Raw genomic sequence first — 19179 nt, forward strand, 5'->3', positions numbered from 1 at the left:
GTAGTGAAGAGTAGAGTTGCATCTTGTCTAAATACCACAGTTGGGAAGCTTCCTTTCTGCCCCAGTCAGTTCATGGACCAGTTGTTTTTTTTCCTGGTGCCACTGAATTGCAGGAGCTGTGCCCACTTCCTCGAGGAGTTCCCTTCCTGCCTTTCCAAGAGTAACCTTCCACTTCTCCTTGTAAGCACATCCCTCACAGAGGCGGGGAGTTCTGCACCAAAAGTTTCTCTCGTGCTCTCACCACTTCAGCTCTGCAGCAGCTGAGGCATGTCAGTTAATTAAACGATTGCAATTATCTCAGGCAGAGCAATTAAATGTTATCAACTGACTGAGGAGTGGGGACTGGGAAGAAAGGAGTGGTGAGGGGCTGCATGCAGGCACTGGCACCCAGCACTGGGTGAGGGGCTGCCCTTCAGCGTATGTTCTGCTACAGATCCCTAGAGTCCTTAAAATAAATTACCAAACAAATAAATAGAACCCCCAGAGCAACGCGTTATCTTTATTCATCACAATTTCCACGCCTCCTTTTTCCCCTTTGCCTTGTTATTAGAAACAGTTTGCTGCAGTCAGTTTACAGCTCCTCCCGTGTTTTCCTGGGCCCGTTGAGGATTGCATTGTGACTACCAGCCTGGCACGTGGCGGGGAAGACCCACGCTGGCCTAGAAAGCTCCGGGCTTCTTGGCTGTCCTTGGGATGATGTTGTGAGAGCAGCCCATCAAACACAGCAGCAGAACAGCAGTCACGGGCACAGTTAGCATCCCACCGTGTGCAGTGGTTTTCCTGCTGGGGATCTGCAATGGGAACAGAAGGTCACTGCCAGCACCGAGGTGCATGGTGGCATCCCCATCACACATTGCCACGTCACGGTGCCAATGCAGGAAGCATTTACTTGCCACATGTTTATCACTAGCATCTAAACTTTGGGGCAAGATAATGGTATTATTTCCACTGCTTTACATGTGAGTAACTTTGCTGCATTTAACGGGAGCAGTCTGGGTTCACGTGACCGGGATTTGAGTCCTTGCTGCTTTTATGGCTTGTTGTGAGGCAGAAATAGTCACACTTGTAAAGCTGTTTCCTGAAAATAAACTGTTGTTTAGTGTCTGATTTTAGCTCATCTGTTGATATGTGTTTGCCTCATAGCATCTAGTAGATTGTTTTATTTACAGCCATAAGCTGAGTTCTCCCCTGCAAGAGCACGTTGCATGGACATGGTGATGGAGCACTTACCTTTTCTTGCACTGGCCAATCAACATAAATATTAAGAGGCTACTTGACAACCCCAGAATGACTGGAAGGAGGATAAATAGCTGCTCGACTTCTTTTCTGGATACTGCAAAGAGAAATCATAACAAATAAGAAACTCCTATCCTGCAGAACAGGTTGCGTTGGTTCTTAAAACCTCGAGCTCCACGCGTTCAAGCGATTCCTTACCCAAAGTATATTGACTTTTTCACTACAGACAAAAACTGATGGCTGTTGGTTCCCTACCAGAGAAACACTCCTGCGTCCATTCGCTCCAGAAGCCCTCATCAGCACAGAAATTGTTTGTTCTCCCTCTGACGCGGACACAAGAAACGCGGCTCTGGTTTGCTCTGGAGATGGCGAAAGCGGTCTCCACTTGTGTGGACACAGACTGAGAAGAAAACAGAGAGCAGTGAGGAGTTCCGAGCGGCCAGCGGTAGCTCTCTGGCATGGCCTGATATTGGTGGACATGCTTTGCAAATCCTTGGATTGTGTCTTGGCAGTTTTGAATGGTTTCATAATAGCTCCGGGCCAGCCAGTGCCAGTAATTGTTATGGAGCTGAACCTCCTGAAAACCACATACACTCATGGGGCCCCTCTGTGTATGATCACCATTTGTGTCTGAGCATTTGTGAAGTCAGCTGTGAAGATCCATATGTAGAATGCGACACTTAAAAGAACGCGTCCTTCAGCCATCCCCTACCACTGAATGATTCTTGCTATTAAAACCGAATAACTCAGAAGGGAAAAGCCCTACGCATCAACACACGCTGTGTCCCAGGTCACTTCTCTGGAGCGCTACCAGAATCAGGGAAACAAACCCAACCATGTTCTCTAGAGCCCATATATACGCACTGACAGGCCCCCACCTCCCCTCCCTGCAGCAGGCTGCTGGCAGCCCCGTGTGCTCCTTACCGCCCAGGCAGCCTTGGCTTCTCCCTGCTCCTCCGCCAGCTGCACCTCGTACTCCAGGCACTGGGGCGGTGTTTGGCCGCCGGGCGGGCTCCACGCCACGCGGAGCTCCTCGGCCGCAGACATGGAGACCACCAGCTGCTGGGGGGGCGAGGGCTTGGCTGGGGGAGGAAAGAGAATAGGAAGTCAAGAGGTGCCACCGACCGCATCCTGGTGGGATTGGCTTCGGTTAATCACCACCAGGCTCCGTCCCTTACGCCCACTGATGGGGTTTTGGAGCGCCGTGATGCTGCAGGACCAGGGTGGGTTGTTTTTATCTGGACGTGCAGACGGGGCTGGTGGCCAAGTGATGTGTTTGGCACGTTGTTCTCGCAGGGCAGCCCAGAACCCTGCAGTGCATCACTGCTGTTGTGTTGTCCTGACACTGCAGCCTTATGCCCAAAGCCATATAAAAAGAACACGACATCCCTAATTGAATCCAGAAATCCTGCTAATTAACCCAGGAGGACACCCCATTTATCCCCTGACAGTTACATGTGGGTAAATGTTGCTCTGAGCACCTGATGGAGCTGTGGGTGTGTGTCCCTGTTCAGTGCAGGAGTTGGACCATATGGCCCTTAAGGTCCCTTCCAACTCAAATGATTCTGTGGAATGCATCAGCACAGGAAGTGCCCATAGCAAAGAGTCAGCATGCGTATCAGGTTGTGTCTTCTGCTGCACTTTGCTTTCTTTCTCCATTTGTATGGGGGTGTGGGGGGGGTGGGAGGTTGAAACCCACATTTGCCTTTTGTTTCCATGGCACTGGCAGACCCCATTGCACCTTGCACCTGATTCTCCCCTGCCCCTTGCTTGCTTTCAGCAGCAATGCCTGCAGAGCTCTCCTGTGCTTGCAGGAGCAGAGCAGCGTCTTCAGTTCCAGCAGGAGGAAATCAAGCCACATTTGCAGTTGTGCTGCTGGGGCCAAAAAACCCATAGCCGCTCTGCTCCCTGCCCAGCAGCCCACTGACGTGGAGTCATCCAGTGCCAAGCATGGCACTCAGCACCACCTAGCAACCTCGCGGGGTGAGCACTGAGCAGCATCGCCTCCTGAAAACACTGCTGGAGAATCGAGCCCAGCAATGCACAACCCCTTCTCCATTTGCAAGAACACACATTCGTTTGAGCCCCTCATGCAAGGCGTGAGCTCTCAGTGGCCATGCAGGTCCCCCAAGCCCTGCTGCTCTCCCGCCAGCCTTACCCAGGTTGTGAAGGCGCAGGGTGGCATACAGTGGTCTCAGTGAGGTGGCTGCCACCGACCCGTTGACACAGATGCTCAGATCTTTGTATTCTGCCTGGCTCAGGTTTTGCAGCATGCAGCCGATGTTTACACCGTGATCCTGGATGTAGTCGTTGCACTGCACCGTGTGCTCCAGACCCTGATACCTAGCAGGAAGAGATTAAAAACAAAAACCAAAAAAAAGGCAATCAAAGCAATGGCAGTTAGTTTTGGGTAAAGCTTTTTTCTTTTTTTTTTTTTTTTAAGGACACTTACATAGGAGCAAACAGACCTAAACCGTGAGCACCCCTTTTGTCCTGCCTGCCCCACCCGTCAAAGCACAGCGTTGTGCATTTTTCCCTCTATGGGTTAAATGTGGGGAGGAGGAGAAAAATCAGCTGATTGTAATGGAAACCTGGGGGGGTTTGATGGCCAGTAGTTATGCAAGAGCAACCCAAACCACCTCCTGGCTCTGGAGGTTACTCCCCAAAGCAGGCCTCATGCTGGAAACACCACATGGGGCTTCCCATCACCTTACGTGACTCCTGTTGGGTTATTGCCACTGAGGCAGAGCTGAATCTGGCTTCTGTACTCTGCACCTAATGAAAGTCTCCCTGCAAAGCAGGCCATTATGTGGGGAAAAAAATGATATGGTAGTGCTATGAAAGTTAACTCACAGGGATCAAAGGATAGCGAGGCTGTGTGGCTACCCATTCTCGTGATAAAACGGGACCGAGATCCAAATGCCTGCTTTGGTTACAGGCAGTTCAATAACAGCAGGTTTGTTGGTCTTTGTGGATTTGGGGTTCGTTTGTTTTTAGCAACAAATCGCGAATTTTTCCACGGTTTTCTCCAAGCAGATCTTTGCAGTTTGTAAAATTGGTGTTTCTGCTTTGAAGAACATTTCCATGAGCCATACAGAGACTATTTTTAAAAAGCTGCAGCTATTCTTTACAAATAGCCCGAAGTCACAGAACCCAATGGCCCATCATTCTCACCATAACATCATAGGAAATGAAGCACAAGTTAGGTTGGCCAAAACACATCATTCTGGCTTTGTTTTTCTTGCAAAAACAAAAAAAATATTTGTTAGAAAAGAATATAATAGAAATAACTGAGAAACATGCATTATTACTACCCCCATGGCATTTAAGTATGCTGAGTGTTTCCAAGAGTGGTTCACTTGATTGCTGCCTGGATATTATTCTATTTTGCTGATACATACCAATAGTATAGTCCATAATTTACACCACGAGGAGCGAGGAGACCTGGTTGCCATGTGCACTTGAGGTATTCCCAGTCATGATAGACGCAGTGAAAATTCTGAACCTTAGATTCCAGTTTCCCTGCCAAATGAGAAGAAAATCATGACTGTTCAGCGAAGCATCAGCCAGAAACGTCATTGTACAGCTTCAAACAATCGTGTGCCTCAGTCAAGGCAAAAAAAAGGGTCACAGGAGGTGGTGGGGTCACCATCCCTGGAGGTGCTCCAGAGCCATGGGGATGTGGCTGAGGGACATGGTGATGGGCACAGTGGGGTGGGATGGGGTTGGATTTGGTGAACTTAGAGATCTTTTCCAACCTGAAGAATTCGGTGGTAACTGACTCTGTCATTCAGCAGTGGAGCTCTTGCAGGGCAACCCAACAGAGGCATGGCAAGGTCTTGGAGCAATGAGAGAGAGGCAGGAGATGCTGATTCTGGTTCTGGTTCTGGTTCTCCCTCTGGCCTATTAACCCTCTGACAGCAGGGGGCTTGTTGCAGCAGCTTAGGGAATGAAGCCCAAGAATTCCATACAGCACAGCCAATGGGAGCAGCGAGATGCTGCAGTGTCTGATAGCTCAACCAGCCCTGCCACGGCTCAGCCATGCAGCAACCCCCAGGCCAGCAGCACTGCATGCAGCAAGCTCATGCGAAGTAGGAAGCTGCACCAGGTACCAAAGGCTGCTCCTAACCTTGCAGTGGGACCTGAAAGGTGGCATAAACCCATTCGCTCTGAACCTCCACATCATCGGTACACCATCCTTTGAGCAGGGTCTGGACCTTCACTTCAGCAGTCCTGCTGAGGTCAAATCCAACTCTGAGTTTTAGTTTCCTAGTAAAAATAACCTGGTTGAAAGACAGATTTTATAAGCACCTCTTGTCGCTGAGCTGAAGAGATAGATAGCCACCATTGCACCATGGCTGCTGGTAGGCTCATCTGGGTGCTTTCATGTTGCTTTTCATTTCTATCCTGCTTCTCCTTCCCAGTGCTATTCCAGCACTTGTACAACCCACTCCACTGCTGCTTGGGCTGCCCATCCTCACTGGCTGTGAATCCTCCCTTCCACCCCAATAAAAGGAAGCCCAGACCGAGCGTCAAGGCCAAGGGCAGGCTCCCACTCCCTTCCCTTCCACAAGACAAAAATAAGCTGGGGAAAGCTCCAGCAAAATGACGAGGGAGAAGGGGACGCATTGACCCAACCAGGACAGAAATGATGGGCTGCGAAGCCAACGTGCTTGCTGCAAGAGGAACTGCAGCTCACACTCAGGCTTTGGTCAGCAGTCCCAGAACATCAGAGCCCCTCTGAGCCACATGTTCCTGCCAGACATTGCTGGTGATGGATTCCCTGATGGCCTCATGGGTTGTTTCTTAAAGCCAACATTTCTTTGTCATCTTATCTGGCATCCACAGTTTGGCAACTACAAGCCGTGCTATTTTCTTCCTTTTGGCTCTGCCTTGCAGACACTTTTATTGTGACCTGGGGAATTCTGTCATGTTTGATTTTTTTTTAACTACATTCTTTCTTTTTCCTTGTGCTTATTAAACAGCAATTACAACCAGCAGGCAGGAATCTGCACATATCCTCCTCGTATCTCTTGGTGCTCTGCAGTACCTTGCGCCAACCACGCAGCCTGCCACTGGGTGTCTCCTCTTCCCTCCCACCCCTCTGGCAGCTTTCCTCTCCTAAGGGCTCCCACAGCATTTTGGCAACCCCATGTCTGTCTGCTGGTGCCTTGCTACGCATCTATGAGTCAGGCTGACAACTATCTTATCATGGAGCTGAGCTGGAGTCAAACTTATCTAAAAGACAGAAGGAAACATTCATTAATAACAGTCTTCTGAATATAGGGAATGTTTGATCATTAGGATAATTAATTAAACTTAATCTTGTATTTATTTACCATGCTGCGTCCCTAGGGATGTGACACTGCCTGAGTTCAAGACCTTATAAACAAAGACTTTCTAGAATGCATAGCGCCTCTTATGACAAGGGATTATACTGGATATTGGTGGATTATTTTTGGCAGCAAGCAGCAAACTTCTGACAGAAATAGCCCTTTTCTAACCCTGACTGCTGCTGCTGAGGAATCACAGAGCACGCTTCTCTTTGGCAAACATTTCCAAGCACTGACCCTGCAGAACAGCACATGGAAGTGCTGCTTTACCAGTCCTGCTGGTGCTTTAAATGCACATATAAACCCGTGCAAGAAATAAAAGAGCAAGAGCAGTACAGGAGGATGAAGCTGTGCGTTCTCTCACCTCCCAGTCCCTGTCGCCAGCGTTGCGGTACTCGCACTTGTATTTCACCGTGCACTTATTGAAGGTTTGTACGTCGGGTGGAGGTTTCCACTCTATATCGAGAGGACCCAAAAGCCCGGGATCGGTGATCTGAAGGTCTCGGGGAGGAGCGACTGCATTGGAAAACAAAGCAGGGAGTGAAAGGGATGTTGATTCAAAATAACAACAGCATCAAAAAACCAAGCAGTAAATGTGAGGAAATGAAGCACGCTGTGGGCGTGGAGGGGAACGCAGCTGGTTCAGGTCCGGTCCTGGGTGTGCAACCACCCCCCCTCAGCACACGTGCACATCCTCTCCTCCTGCCCACTCAAAACCCAGCAGGTTCCGCTGATGCTCAGAGAAAACACTCAAGAACCATCGAGGAGGCACAAAAATGGCACGGGATCCTTGACGCTCCCTTTGGAGGTGCTCTGAACAAAACCACTGTCCTGCCATGACCTTTCAAGTCCTCCATTTGCTCGGGGTTAGGAAGAGCACCACGCTGCCCCAAAGCTCTGCCTGGAGAACGCCATTCACACGAGGTTGAGCTCATTCCATTTTATCATTCAAACAAAGTCCATGTCTGTAACAGGTCATTTTTCTCTCTGCGTACACTCTCTGGAGGTGGCATTACCCATTCGGGTGTCTCTGTGTTCATGGCACGATGCATTTTCTTCGTGGTGCTTTGGAGTCCATCTCCGGCCGGGTCAGTCCAGCATTGCCACAACATGTGTTCTCTTTAGAAAGCTGGCAGAGAACATTACGGATGACTTCTGAGGAAGCCCTCCCAATGAGATCCATCTTCAGCTCCCACAGTTCCCAGCACTTCAAGCTCCTGGGAGACCAACTGTTGTGTTAGGTGCCAATGTCAGACATCACAGCAACGTGCAGGGAGGCGCTGGGGCAAGGAGCAACACATTCTAACTATTTGGAGAAAACAAGGAGCTCTGATGTATTTTTAGGTAAGAAACACAACGCTTTGCCTCCCAGCAGCTCTGAGCCAAGCCCGGAGGGTTCAGAGGGTGGCAGTGGGACTGGTGGCATCTCCAGGACCAGTGGGACATGGCCCTTGTAGTGGGCAGGGCTGGGAGCCTCCTCCCTCATGGTGGAGGTTGTCTCACTGCTGTGAAAGCAGAGCGACTTGCCTTGGTTTGGGAGTCCAGAGCGTAACTGCCAAGAGAGCCCTGGATTGGTTCAAAATGGAATTTCTGTCTCTGGAAACAACAACATTCTGTAATTTGTTCCCATCCTGATCTTTTTTTCTGGTCAGCCACATCGTTTTGAAACAATAGCAAGTAATTTTTGACGATAGTTAAAGTTCAGAGAGAGAGAACGGAAAAGCTTTGTGTTAGGATGTTGCTTACTGAATGTTACATTCCAGAACTCAACTCCTTTTTAAACATCAGTGTTGCCTCTTGTGGAGTTTCTCACTATTAGGTTCTTAGATGATCTTGACTAGATGATCTTAGCAATCTTTTCCATCCTTAATGATTCAATATGACTCTATTCCAGCAGGCACAAGTCTCACTCAGACTCTCCATGCAGGACATAAGACTGCATCATCCAGCCTGGAAGGAACCTGCTCCTCAGAGCTTCCTTCAGAACTCCCACCTTCTGGATGCAGTTTGCACTGGGCTGAATCACATCCTGATGTGCTGGATAACCCTGCAACCACCTCCTCCTGCAGCCACCCTATCATACAGACATCCCATCCTGCAGTCACCCTATAGTACTGCCATCCCATCCCACAACCACCCCATTCCCCAGCCACCCCATCCAGCAGCCACCCCATTCCCCGGCCACCCCATCATGCAGCCATCCCATCATGCAGCCATCCCATTCCAAAGCCAGCCCATCTTGCAGACACCCCACCCGGCAGCCGTCCCATTGCACAGCTCTCCCATCCCATGGTCACCCCATCCTGCAGCCACCCCCTCCCACAGCTGGGTGCTGCTGGCTCTCACTGCAGCATCACCTCCTTGGGGACGAAGCAGTGCCTTGTGGCAGCCACAGACACACGGGATGGCTGCATCCCAGCACTGTGCAAGCAGCTTGTTTGAAGGGCTGTGCCCACCCTGGTGCTTCAGGTGCCACTGCTGAGGCCAGCAGCTCACCGAGCAGCACTTCTTACGTTAGGAATAACCCCCCCCCCCCAACACACACACACACACAGCTGGGGTCACTGTGCACCCGGGTGGTGTTTGTAAACGCCAGCCCCACATCAAACACTCCTCAGGCTGTTCACCCAAGCCGCTTTCTGCTCCCTTCGAAGCCACTTGCGGAAACATCCCACTAAACACACCGTCTACCGACTGCCCATTCATAAACCTGCCCGTCGCCGCAACACAACCACGCAGAGCCCGGCGCGACCCCGAGCCCGGGGGGGGGCTGCCAGCGGGTTTACCTGCTGTGTGCCGGGGGGAGGAGGAGGCCACGCAGCCCCACGCCAGCACCAGGGAGAGGAGGGAGATCCGCTGCAGAGCCATGGCCGGCGCTGGAGGAGCCGTTCGGCACAGCATCGCTGGAGCAGCGCGGCGGCGGTGAGCGGCTCTATCGCCGCGGTGGGGCCCCGGAATTCCCTCTGCAGGGTGCACACAGATGACAATCGCCTTTTACTTGTTTACTGATTAATCATTTCCCAGAGGGGATTTTTCTGGTTTTTTATGTGTGTGTGCTTTTTTTTTTTTTTTTTTTTTTTCTTTCCCCCCTCCCCCCCAATGAGTGCAGTTTCAGGGATGACAACACATGGTTGAGATTTTGGCTTCGCTTGAAATAGTTTCTGGCTTGCTAAGAGCGTTCTGCAAACGAAAGTCAATCAGCAGCCGGCGGGGGGACAGCACGCGGCCCTCGGCAGCGCCTCCGCACGGAGACACTCCCATTAGAAACCCCCACGCCAGAACACCCTTCTCCAACACACAGACAGCACTCAGCCCTTCTGAGGCGGGCTGCTCCGAAAGTAATGCCTCCCATGTATTGACGCTGGCCCCACTACTTCAGAGGCGGATGGTGGTGGGATGGCAGCAGAGGATGATCCTTCCCCGTGTGGAAAAAACGGCACCCGCTGACATTCATCAGCACCTGATGAATGTTCATGGCACCCAGCTGGTGGATGTGGCACAGTGAGCGGTGCGTGGTGCGTTCCAGCAGTGGCACAGTGACCATGGGGCACCTCCGCTGATGTAGGTGCTTACAAGCGCAGTGTGCAGCTCTTGTTCATCGCTGGCAAAAATACCAACTAAGGGCAGTGGCTATGTTGAAAAAGAGGGGTTTGTAGCTGAGAACGTGCTCTCTCCAACAGTGTTATTGTGCTCTTTGCATCTGCTGCAGTTTCCATGGCAATAAATAGGAGGCATTACTTCTGGGGAGACTTAACGCATAGATCTTCAACATTTACATACAGATACAAGCGTAGGAACAGATTAGCTAGAAGTAGAGATGCACGTGTGCACTGCACTGAGTTCTGCTTGTGTAAGAAAATAGGGCAGCCCTTGTGTGAGCACACAGAGCAGCCTGCAGCTGTTCCAGGCTGTACGCAACTGGGGTCTGAGCTTGGGCAACCGCAGCCAACCCCGACTCCATGCCACCGAACACAGAGAAGAGGATCAGGGTGCCCTGGAGAGGAAAGAAGGAGGGAGCTTGAATTAAGCAGAAATCCTAACTGGTAACACATGGCAGCAGTCAAAAAATACGCAATGGTTTCATCAGTTAATTTCCAACTCAAACGAACACCAAACCCTCCGAAGCGCTCCATGCGTCTGTAAACAGTGCTGCTCATGTTTCTGTTTTACCCTGAAACGACGGAGAAAAAGCTCCTGCCAAAAGAAATGGCTGGGATTAGTTTGTAGGACACCGAACAGGACGTGGGCTCGTGTCCTTACAAACCCTCGCATGGGATTCAGGCATCAGTCTCTGCCTCTGCAAGGTCTCATGGTTCAGCACAAAGTTGCTAGCTACAGCAATGAGAGCTGGCTTCAGAGCTGGGAAGGAGAAACAGGAGGGTTGCACAGAAAGGTTTCATACCAGTAAAATGCTCTTACCTGGACCTCTGCCTCCAAGCACCGAGCTCCTCGCAGCCCCGAGGCTGCTCTGCTCAGAACTTCGCATTTCTTATAGCAGTGGAGGTTTTTATAGAGCTCAGTCTGTTCAACTTAGGGATCAGATATCACATTGCAGTGTTATGGCATGTCCCACACAATCAGGGGCCTTGTTAAGCCGGCAGCTGGCGAGGACACTGCCAGCATTTATGAAGTGTAGGTGCTAACTGTTGCTGTAACTGAGCTCGGCGGGTCAGAGGTGTGTTTCAAACATTTTGGTGATTCATTACAATGAAAAACAAACCTCAGAATCAGTGCAGGCTGTCACCAGCACCTACAAGCATCACCCCCACGCATAGCCTACGTGGTCCAACTGAGGTCCTGCAAGGGCAGCCCTGAATCATAGAATGGCCTGGGTTGAAAATGACCTCAAAGATGATCGAGTTTCAACTCCCCTGCTGAGTGCAGGGTTGCCAACCACTAGACCAGACTGCCCAGAGCCACGTCCAGCCTGGCTTTGAACACCTCCAGGGACAGGGCATCCACAACCTCCTTGGGCAACCTGTTCCAGTGCGTGAATCATTCAGGTTGGAAAAGAACACTAAAATCCCCACGTCCAAACCCAGCCCCCCCCACCGTGCCCATCACCACGTCCCTCAGTGCCACATCCCCATGGTTCCGGAACATCTCCAGGGATGTGACCCCACCACTCCCTGGGCAGCCTGTGCCAGTGCAGCATCACTCCCCCGTCCCAGCCCCTCCTGCATTCTGCCAAAGGTGCAAGGAGCAGGCACTGCCACCACCCCTGGTTTGCCTCCTGATAAAAGCCCTGCTGCCAAATCCACGTTGCTGTCCTCTAGGGAAAATAAAGTCTTATGATTCCTGCTGCTGGGCTGAGGGATCAGCTGGGTCACGGCAAGTAAGAAGTGGGTGGTTCACCTCCACGCTGCCTGGATTGCAGCAGCTCCCCTCCAGGTGGGACAGTAAATGATGTCTCAGATGCGGAGCTGCCCCGACAAGCCCTGGGCCATGGCACGCATCTTCCTGCATCAAGTTTAGAAACATTGAGAAACAGTGAAATCATCCCAAGGAACACGAGCAACAGCACCAGGAACAGGAGGAGCACTTCTTGGTAGGAAAACAACCCTCAAAACACTCGTACAGGGCTGAGGGTATCGCTGCTGGAACCGCTCCCCAGCCGGAGTCACTGGGAACGTTTCAAAGCAGCAAAGGAGAGGATCAGCAGCAAATAAATCGGATTCTCCCCATTCTGTGGTGAGCACATGCAGCCATGCATGGTCCTGAGCTGGGAAATGGCCCCAAAGACCACGGGGTCTCGCTCATGGTTGGTCACCAGCCCGCAGCTGAACAGCAACCGAAGCAAGGAGCAGCAGCAGTGGGTGGTGCAACACGTACAGCACCCTGTGATGTTGTAACGAGGGGATGGGGGCTTGAGGGGGGGTTCCCCCTTCGTTGCAGTCATGCAGCTCTAGCTGTTTCCTCTTCGCTTTCTACAAAGGGAGGGGAAAAAAGGCTCCTTCCTGCTGGTAAATGCACGGTCTTGCTTTCGGAGTTGTGCAACATTAGCATTTAACACTGATGCATTTTCGTTGTGTAAGCTACTTTAGCAGAAAAGGTCACACTGGACCGATCATTTGAAACAGATGAGGAGGATTTGCCAGTAGGGCAGACGCCAGTTCCCAAAGTGCCAGAACTGGGTCAGTTCCTGAGAAAATTAGGTTGGAAAAAAGCACAGTTGGGCTCTGCTTGGCCTCAGCTCAGCAGCGCTGGAGCACGCAGGGAGGAGCAGCAGTGCTGAAAGGCGTCTGCACAAACCTCCTGCTCCGGTCGGCTCTCTCTGCAAGTTAAGGACGTTTTTCTTTTCATTCATGCGCTGGGGCACTGCTCTACCTGTCCTCCAGGTGGCCCAGCGTCTGTCTGTAACGCTATGGGCTGAGAACTCGGCGTGCTCCCATCCAGGCGGAGCAATGCACTGCGGAACTTCAGGAAACGCGGAGCTGAGCGCTCCGACAGAGCTCAGGGCAGCGACAAGCAGGTGATTTGGGCCTAAGTACTCTGCAAATGGGGTGAAAGTGTAAAAAAGACCTTCACGGCGGAGCCTCCTGGGGGATGGAGAGAAGGGGCAGATGGCTTTGACTGCTGTGGTTTAACGCGGCAGCAGCTCGGTACCGCACAGCCCTTCCCACTCTTCCCAATGGAGTGGGGGAGGGAACTGGAAAATAGAGAAAGGAGGAGAAGTTGTGGGTTGAGGTGGAAGCTATATACTGAGACAGAAAAGGAATACAGAGATAATAGCGATTATAATTACTATTTATATATATGTCATTACTAATTTTTGTACATATATATATATATATATGAAAGCGATGCTCAGCGCAGTTGCTCACCAGCCACCACCCAATGCCCAGCAGTCCCCGCCCCAGCCCCAGCTGCCCTTGATTTCATGCTTTCTCAGTGATGCCATGTCCCTTAGGCCAGCTGCCCTGGCTCTGTGCCCCCTCACCAGCAGGGCAGTGGGAGATGCTGAAAACCCAAACCATCCCGGGCTCTGCCCAGCAATAACCACCACCCTGGAGTGATATTGACGTGACTTTTCTCCCCAAGCCAAAACACGGCATCACAGCAGACGCTGTGGCACCAGGACGGCCCTGCACGTCCGTAAAAACCCGATTTTGCTTGAGGAAATAAAGGCAGAGCCTCTCATTGCGAATGGCAAGGCGGGCAGCAAAGAGCTCATTGCTGGAGACAGGGCGATAAAAAAATGGGCCAAGGCCTTCAGTGCTTTCTGCTCGAAACATTTGATGCGCTCAGCCCTGCTGTGCTGGATTGGGTTTGTCAGACAATCCGCTGCCTTCCCGTGTCAAAGCACCGGGATCTGATCGCTCCGAATAAAAGCCTTCATGTTCTCAATACAGATCCGTGTTAATAAGTCGCTTCCTACTTCATGAAATAATAAAAAAAAAAAAAAATAAAAGGCTCCAGCGATGAGCAGAACGTTTGGGTATCGAACAGTGTGTCTCATTTGATCGAGAGCAATGGCTCTGCCATTGCCAACGGGAAGAAAAATCGATGACTTATAAAAGCCTCTTAATTGCCTCGTGCTTCAAGGAGGCAAGCTGCACAGCTTGCATCAGACGAGCTCCTTGCAGGCTGCCAGAACAAGAGGATCAGCGATGCAAAGCAGACCTGTTGTCTCCAGGACAGCAATGGGAATTGCACAGAGCGGGGCACAGGGAGACGTGCCAGGATAGAGGAGCACGAGGCTGGATGTTGCAAACAAAATCTCTCCTTTGCACTGATAAATTAAACACTTGTGGCTTCTGTGGGACTGCAGGAATTAACAGGAGGAGCTCTCCAGCAGTGTCCAGTGTCATTATTTACCCTCGTGCTGAGTGCAGCCCTCAGTTTTCCCTGTCCGTCTGCTGATGGCTTCTGATGGGGATTATCCCTGCCTTGGACATCCCTGGCTGTCTGAGTGTGTCTGCGTTATACAGCGCAGCTGGGTGGCTCCTGCAGGTCTGGCACAGCTGGGGGCTGAGGTTTTTGCAGAGCAGAGAAGGGAGCACAGGAGGCTGCAGGATGGAAGGGGACTGAGAGCAGAGCCCAGTGTGCCAGAGCCCTGCCTGCTGCAAACACACTGGGGAGGGATGAGAAGCGCTGAGATAGAAAGCTGGCAGAGCAACAAGTGCGAATGGGCTGATGGCAGAGATAGCCAGGCAGGAAGGACAAGAGAAACAGCAAGCAAAAGAAATGACAAATTCATTTTGGAATTGGGAGGCTCTGTGATATCTCTCAGCAGGAGCTGAAGAGGCTAAGCCAATGCTGCAGCTGGGCAATGGGCGTCTGGGGGAAACTGAGCGGGGAGGGGTTCAACAAGAGGAGCCTTAGGAAAGCCCAAAGCCTTCCCACCTCAAAACTGAGCCCAGCTCACCCAGAGGTCCCTCCAAGGTGCAGAGATTTCACCTGCAATCTGTGCACAGTGCTGATGGAGCCGAGCCCGGTTTGAGCCACTCTTCTCGACCCCAGCACAGCAAGCTCCCCGTGCTGGCTGCCTTGGAGGAGGCTTAGCCCAGTGCCAGGACCCTCAAACGTTCAGAAAACCCTCAGAGTTCAGAAAACACAGTTAATAGCAGACACCCAGCAAGGCTCCTCTCGCCCCTGGGCCAGCTCTCTGCAGCTGCCCTGGGAGACATTTGGAGACCAGGAGGGGTTATGAGCTTTTCCTGCTTGAATTCTTGTTTATCTCCGGCAGTTGGATTTGATCCAGTTACTGGGTTCATTTAGGTTAGACGACAAAAGGCCCCCAAAGCCCAGTGTTAAGGAGCAGCAGCATTCCAACAGGGGGTTACAATTTGCTGCCTGTGCAGTGAGATCAGCCAAGCAGGATTCCAGGGCAAATCAGTGCTCTCCATAAAAGCCTCTCTCCGCTCAGTCAGGAGCAGCACATGATGCTCAGCAGCCAGGCTTTCAAGAGCATGCCACTGCTAATTACTGGGGGAACCATCCCACCCTGCCCCATACTCAGGGCCAAGCACTTGGGGCCAAGGATGGCCGAGCCCACACTCAGCCCATTGTACGTGCAGGTGGCTGCCCGTTGTCACACCGCATCCCCGCTCCCCTCCTGCCTCTTGTTTTCCCATCAGAGTTTACCCTCAGAAGCAGATTTGCATTGTGTCCGCGCACTTTCATCCTTCTAGCTCAGAGTACCGGGCATTGCAGGACAGCAGTAATTACTTCCAGTCTCGTTCTTGGGTCACTTGAGAACTACATAAACTTTAAAAGGATTTGTTACGAAAGCAGAACCCTCTCGCACTGAGCGCTCTCAGCCTCCTGACACCACCGCTGCGCAGCGGGAGCTGTACGCACAGGGCACAGCTATTCTGTCCAGCTTACTGCCCCAACCACACCATTACTGCAGCCTGGCCCTCCATCCCTGAGCTCTGCATCCCTGGGGATACGGACCTGCCCTGGGGAGAGGTGTTTTCCTGCAGCTCTGGGGCTTTCGGAGGGCGCAGAGCGCTGACCCACTCTCCGTGCCTTGGCACATCCCAAATGGTGACCAGAGATGAGCATCACCACCAGCAGCCTGAGTCCCTGCAGCTCACACAGGGGTGTCAGAACGCGCTTTGCTGGGTGTTTTGTCAAAGGTACGAAGTTTGGTCCGGTGATGGACAAAAAAACAGCTCTTTAAATAATGATGATACTACTACTACTAATAATAATAAAAAGAAGGCACTTGAAAGTTGCTGGATGGATCTGCCCTTTGCAGATGCCAATGAACTGGCACCCACCTCCCTGCACCCACCTCACTGTGCCAAGAAGAGCAAGCATTAATCCAGAAAAACTGCTTGGCCAGGAACAGAGACCTCAGCAACATCTGCTGACGCAGCTCCTAGCGAGACCACATTCATTTAGGACCAGCCTAGATACCATTAATTATATTAAAAGCTATTTGAAGATTCCCATATCACAAGGGCTATGAGAAGACCCTTACATCGGGAATGAGCACAGGAAGGATTTCGGAATGGCTCACAGGGGATGGGACGCTTCCAGCACCAGGAGTGGAAATACCAAAAAGAAGTACAACCATGCCCGCCTTCAAACCCACGATGCCAGCACCACTTTCATCTCTCGGAGCAGCCGAAGTTATTTCAAGAACACAAACATCACTACCACTAAAAAAAGAATCAATATTCTGTACTACATCTGCAAAGGCACATTGAGTTTCAACAGCACGCAATGGCACAGAATTAAGACACAAAGCAGACACGCTCTCCCACTCCCACTGGGACGAAATGCAGCTGGGTGATATTTAGCATCGATCACAGCTTACCGCAGCAGCTCCGGATTTTCCTCTGAGCCAGGCAACGCGCGAGAAAAAAATATTTACTGGCTGTAAAGAAAGAAAACTGGACCGGAAAAATGAAAGGAAAAGCCTCGCATCTGTTCCTGGATCTAGAGAGAGAGTTTCAAGCAGCCGCATCCGAGCAGCCCGCCTGGGAGCGTTCTGGGTATAGGATGCACATGAAGAAATAGGAAGGGGAAGGCAACTGCTTGCTCACTGCAGAAGTCTGGCTCAACATCCCCTCCTAGATAGCGAAGCAAGCGCACTGCACACGTGGGATGTAGTAAACAGCCCCACGCCAGCGGCCGAGGGATTTTCCTGCCACGGGATGGATTCTGATGGGAGAACCTTCCTTTGTGCAAACTCAAGGGGTTTTGCGGAAAGCCGCTGGTTCCAGCTAACTGCCGGTGCTGTTCTGCTTGGCTGCCGGCCAGCTCGCGGCGAGCTGCTAACGGCACGGGGACAGCATCACAGCAACGTGATGGGGCCTCGCTGGGAAAATCCTTGACAACCCCACCGGTCCCTGTGGTCATGGACCTCCCAGCTCCTGTCACATGCGACTGCTGTGGCTCTGCACGTCCTGCGCTAGGGCTCCGCATCCCAGAACGGGCAGGCGAGGCTGGTGATCGCTGAACCACTTCGGTGGTGGGAAAGAAAATAAAAGGAGAAGAAGAAGAAGAAAGCATGAAAACAAACCACTTCGTCTTTTTATTCAATGGGAAATTTTGGATTTCGCTTCCCCTTGGGACCTTTTAAACCGTGTGAGGCTCCTACCCATCATGGGATATCTCCTCTGCATTATTTCCCATGAAATATCTTTTGACCAAGGTCATAGAATCATTCAGGTTGGAAAAGACCTCTCAGATCCCCAAGCCCAACCCCATCCCACCCCATCGCGCCCATCACCACGTCCCTCAGTGCCACATCCCCACGGTTCTGAATACCTCCAGGGATGGTGACCCCACCACTCCCCATCACCGCTCCAATCAGAACCCGGTCACACTGCTGCTGTTCTCATACAGAAACACCACAGAGGAAGATTGCCCCAGTTGACTTTAGGCAGAAGCAACACTGGTGGGATGGAATTCATCCACCCTCTGAGAGGTCAGCCCATGTCCTGAGAAGAGACGCTGTCAGTTCAGCTAAAAATCACACCTCTGAATGAGGCACTGCTGGTAGGGCTAGCAATAGTGGGGATGGGTTGATGGTTGGACCAGAGGATCTTAGTGGTCTTTTCCAACCTTACTGATTTTCTATGACTGCTCCCAGCAAGGTGCAGCTACGCCTGGCTGCTCTCTCTCAGCACGGACTGGGATGTTCTGGTTACTGGTCAGGGAAATCAGGAAGAGTAAGTTATATTTCACAGGTACAGTTGGGCTTGTGGATGCTCTTAAATAGGTTGGTTCCACAAGAGGAAATTTGGACTGGGGAATAAGACAGCCCAGCATCCCTGGCAGTGCTGAAATCCCTGCACATGCCCAGGAACGTGCACTCACTAGATAACAGCAAAGAGAAAGGTGGAGGAGCAGTAAGTGTCCCATGCCACCCTGCTAGGGACGCAGACTGCAGCCAGAGGTGGCCCTGGGAATAGGGGACAGAAGTTTTGCCAGATCACATAGCGACCATTTCTAACACTGCCAAAAGGAGCAGTCTGCATGGCAGGACCTGACGGTTATGCTGCTCACAGATCTACGAAAGCACAATGGGTTTCCAGCACAGCAGCTTGGCCAGGCCATTCCCACATGTCTCCGTGTGTTCTGTTTCAATGGGAGCTGTGCTGAGTTGGCCCTTTGGAGGAGCTCACAGAGCAGCGCTGGCACCAACCGCTGCCTTATTTAAGCCTGGGCTAGGAAGGTAAGCTGATGCAACATCTGGCACACAAATCAACAGCGTTCCATTTATCACGCATAAAGGGACACTACGTTGCCAGAGCCAAAACCTGATCTCATGTTAGCAGCCCAGGGCAAAGACGAATTGAAGAACTACTGAAGAACTACAAGGAAAGGATTTATTAGTGCAGTTCTCATGGATGCGTTGCTGCAAAACGGTCCCAAAGAAATGCCTTCGTTTCCACTGGGCTCAGCACCAAGCAGCCACCTCCTCCAAAGATTTCTGCATCTGAAAGCTGGGCGTGCCCCAGTGCCCACATTTGCCTGAATAAGAGCCCTGCCCCTGGAATGGTGCAGATTGGGGTCCTGAAGCACACACAGGCAGGTGCCCACGCCTGAAGTCCCCTGTGCGCTAGGGGAAGTTGCAGGGATGCTGCCCATCAGCTGCACAGCTTCTCATTCTACCTTCAGTGAAGTCCATTTTCACATGGGCTGCATT

The 19179-nt window shown here is 51.6% G+C and overlaps 1 protein-coding gene across 3 annotated transcripts; it reads right to left on the minus strand.

Moving 5' to 3' along the window:
- On the minus strand, positions 473-17100 carry IL13RA2 (interleukin 13 receptor subunit alpha 2). Of its 3 annotated transcripts, none has more exons than XM_021406116.1 (10): positions 16840-17100; positions 9356-9532; positions 6934-7085; positions 5366-5519; positions 4638-4758; positions 3395-3579; positions 2161-2318; positions 1492-1636; positions 1231-1333; positions 473-1078 (listed from the first exon to the last, which is right to left on the minus strand). In XM_021406116.1, the coding sequence occupies exons 2-10, from the start codon at positions 9468-9470 to the stop codon at positions 979-981; spliced, it is 1233 nt and encodes a 410-aa protein (XP_021261791.1). In that variant the 5' UTR covers positions 9471-9532; positions 16840-17100; the 3' UTR covers positions 473-978. The 3 variants fall into 3 exon arrangements, with proteins under 3 accessions (XP_021261791.1, XP_021261789.1, XP_021261790.1); XM_021406114.1 differs by lacking the exon at positions 16840-17100 and adding an exon at positions 10989-11444; XM_021406115.1 differs by lacking the exon at positions 16840-17100 and adding an exon at positions 10989-11436 and having other exon boundaries at positions 473-791.

Source organism: Numida meleagris, chromosome 8 (assembly GCF_002078875.1).
Source record: "Numida meleagris isolate 19003 breed g44 Domestic line chromosome 8, NumMel1.0, whole genome shotgun sequence".
NCBI lineage: Eukaryota > Metazoa > Chordata > Aves > Galliformes > Numididae > Numida > Numida meleagris.

What these genes read in the sequence shown, in the direction of transcription:
- IL13RA2 (XM_021406114.1), bottom strand. Translation starts at nt 11,055, where the DNA reads ATGCGAAGTTCTGAGCAGAGCAGCCTCGGGGCTGCGAGGAGCTCGGTG. An exon ending in CTCCCCCCGGCACACAGCAG is followed by an intron (nt 7,086 to 9,355) that starts GTAAACCCGCTG and finishes TTTCCAATGCAG; the next exon opens with TCGCTCCTCCCCGAGACCTT. An exon ending in ATTGGCCAGTGCAAGAAAAG is followed by an intron (nt 1,079 to 1,230) that starts GTAAGTGCTCCA and finishes GTTTATTTTCAG; the next exon opens with GAAACAGCTTTACAAGTGTG.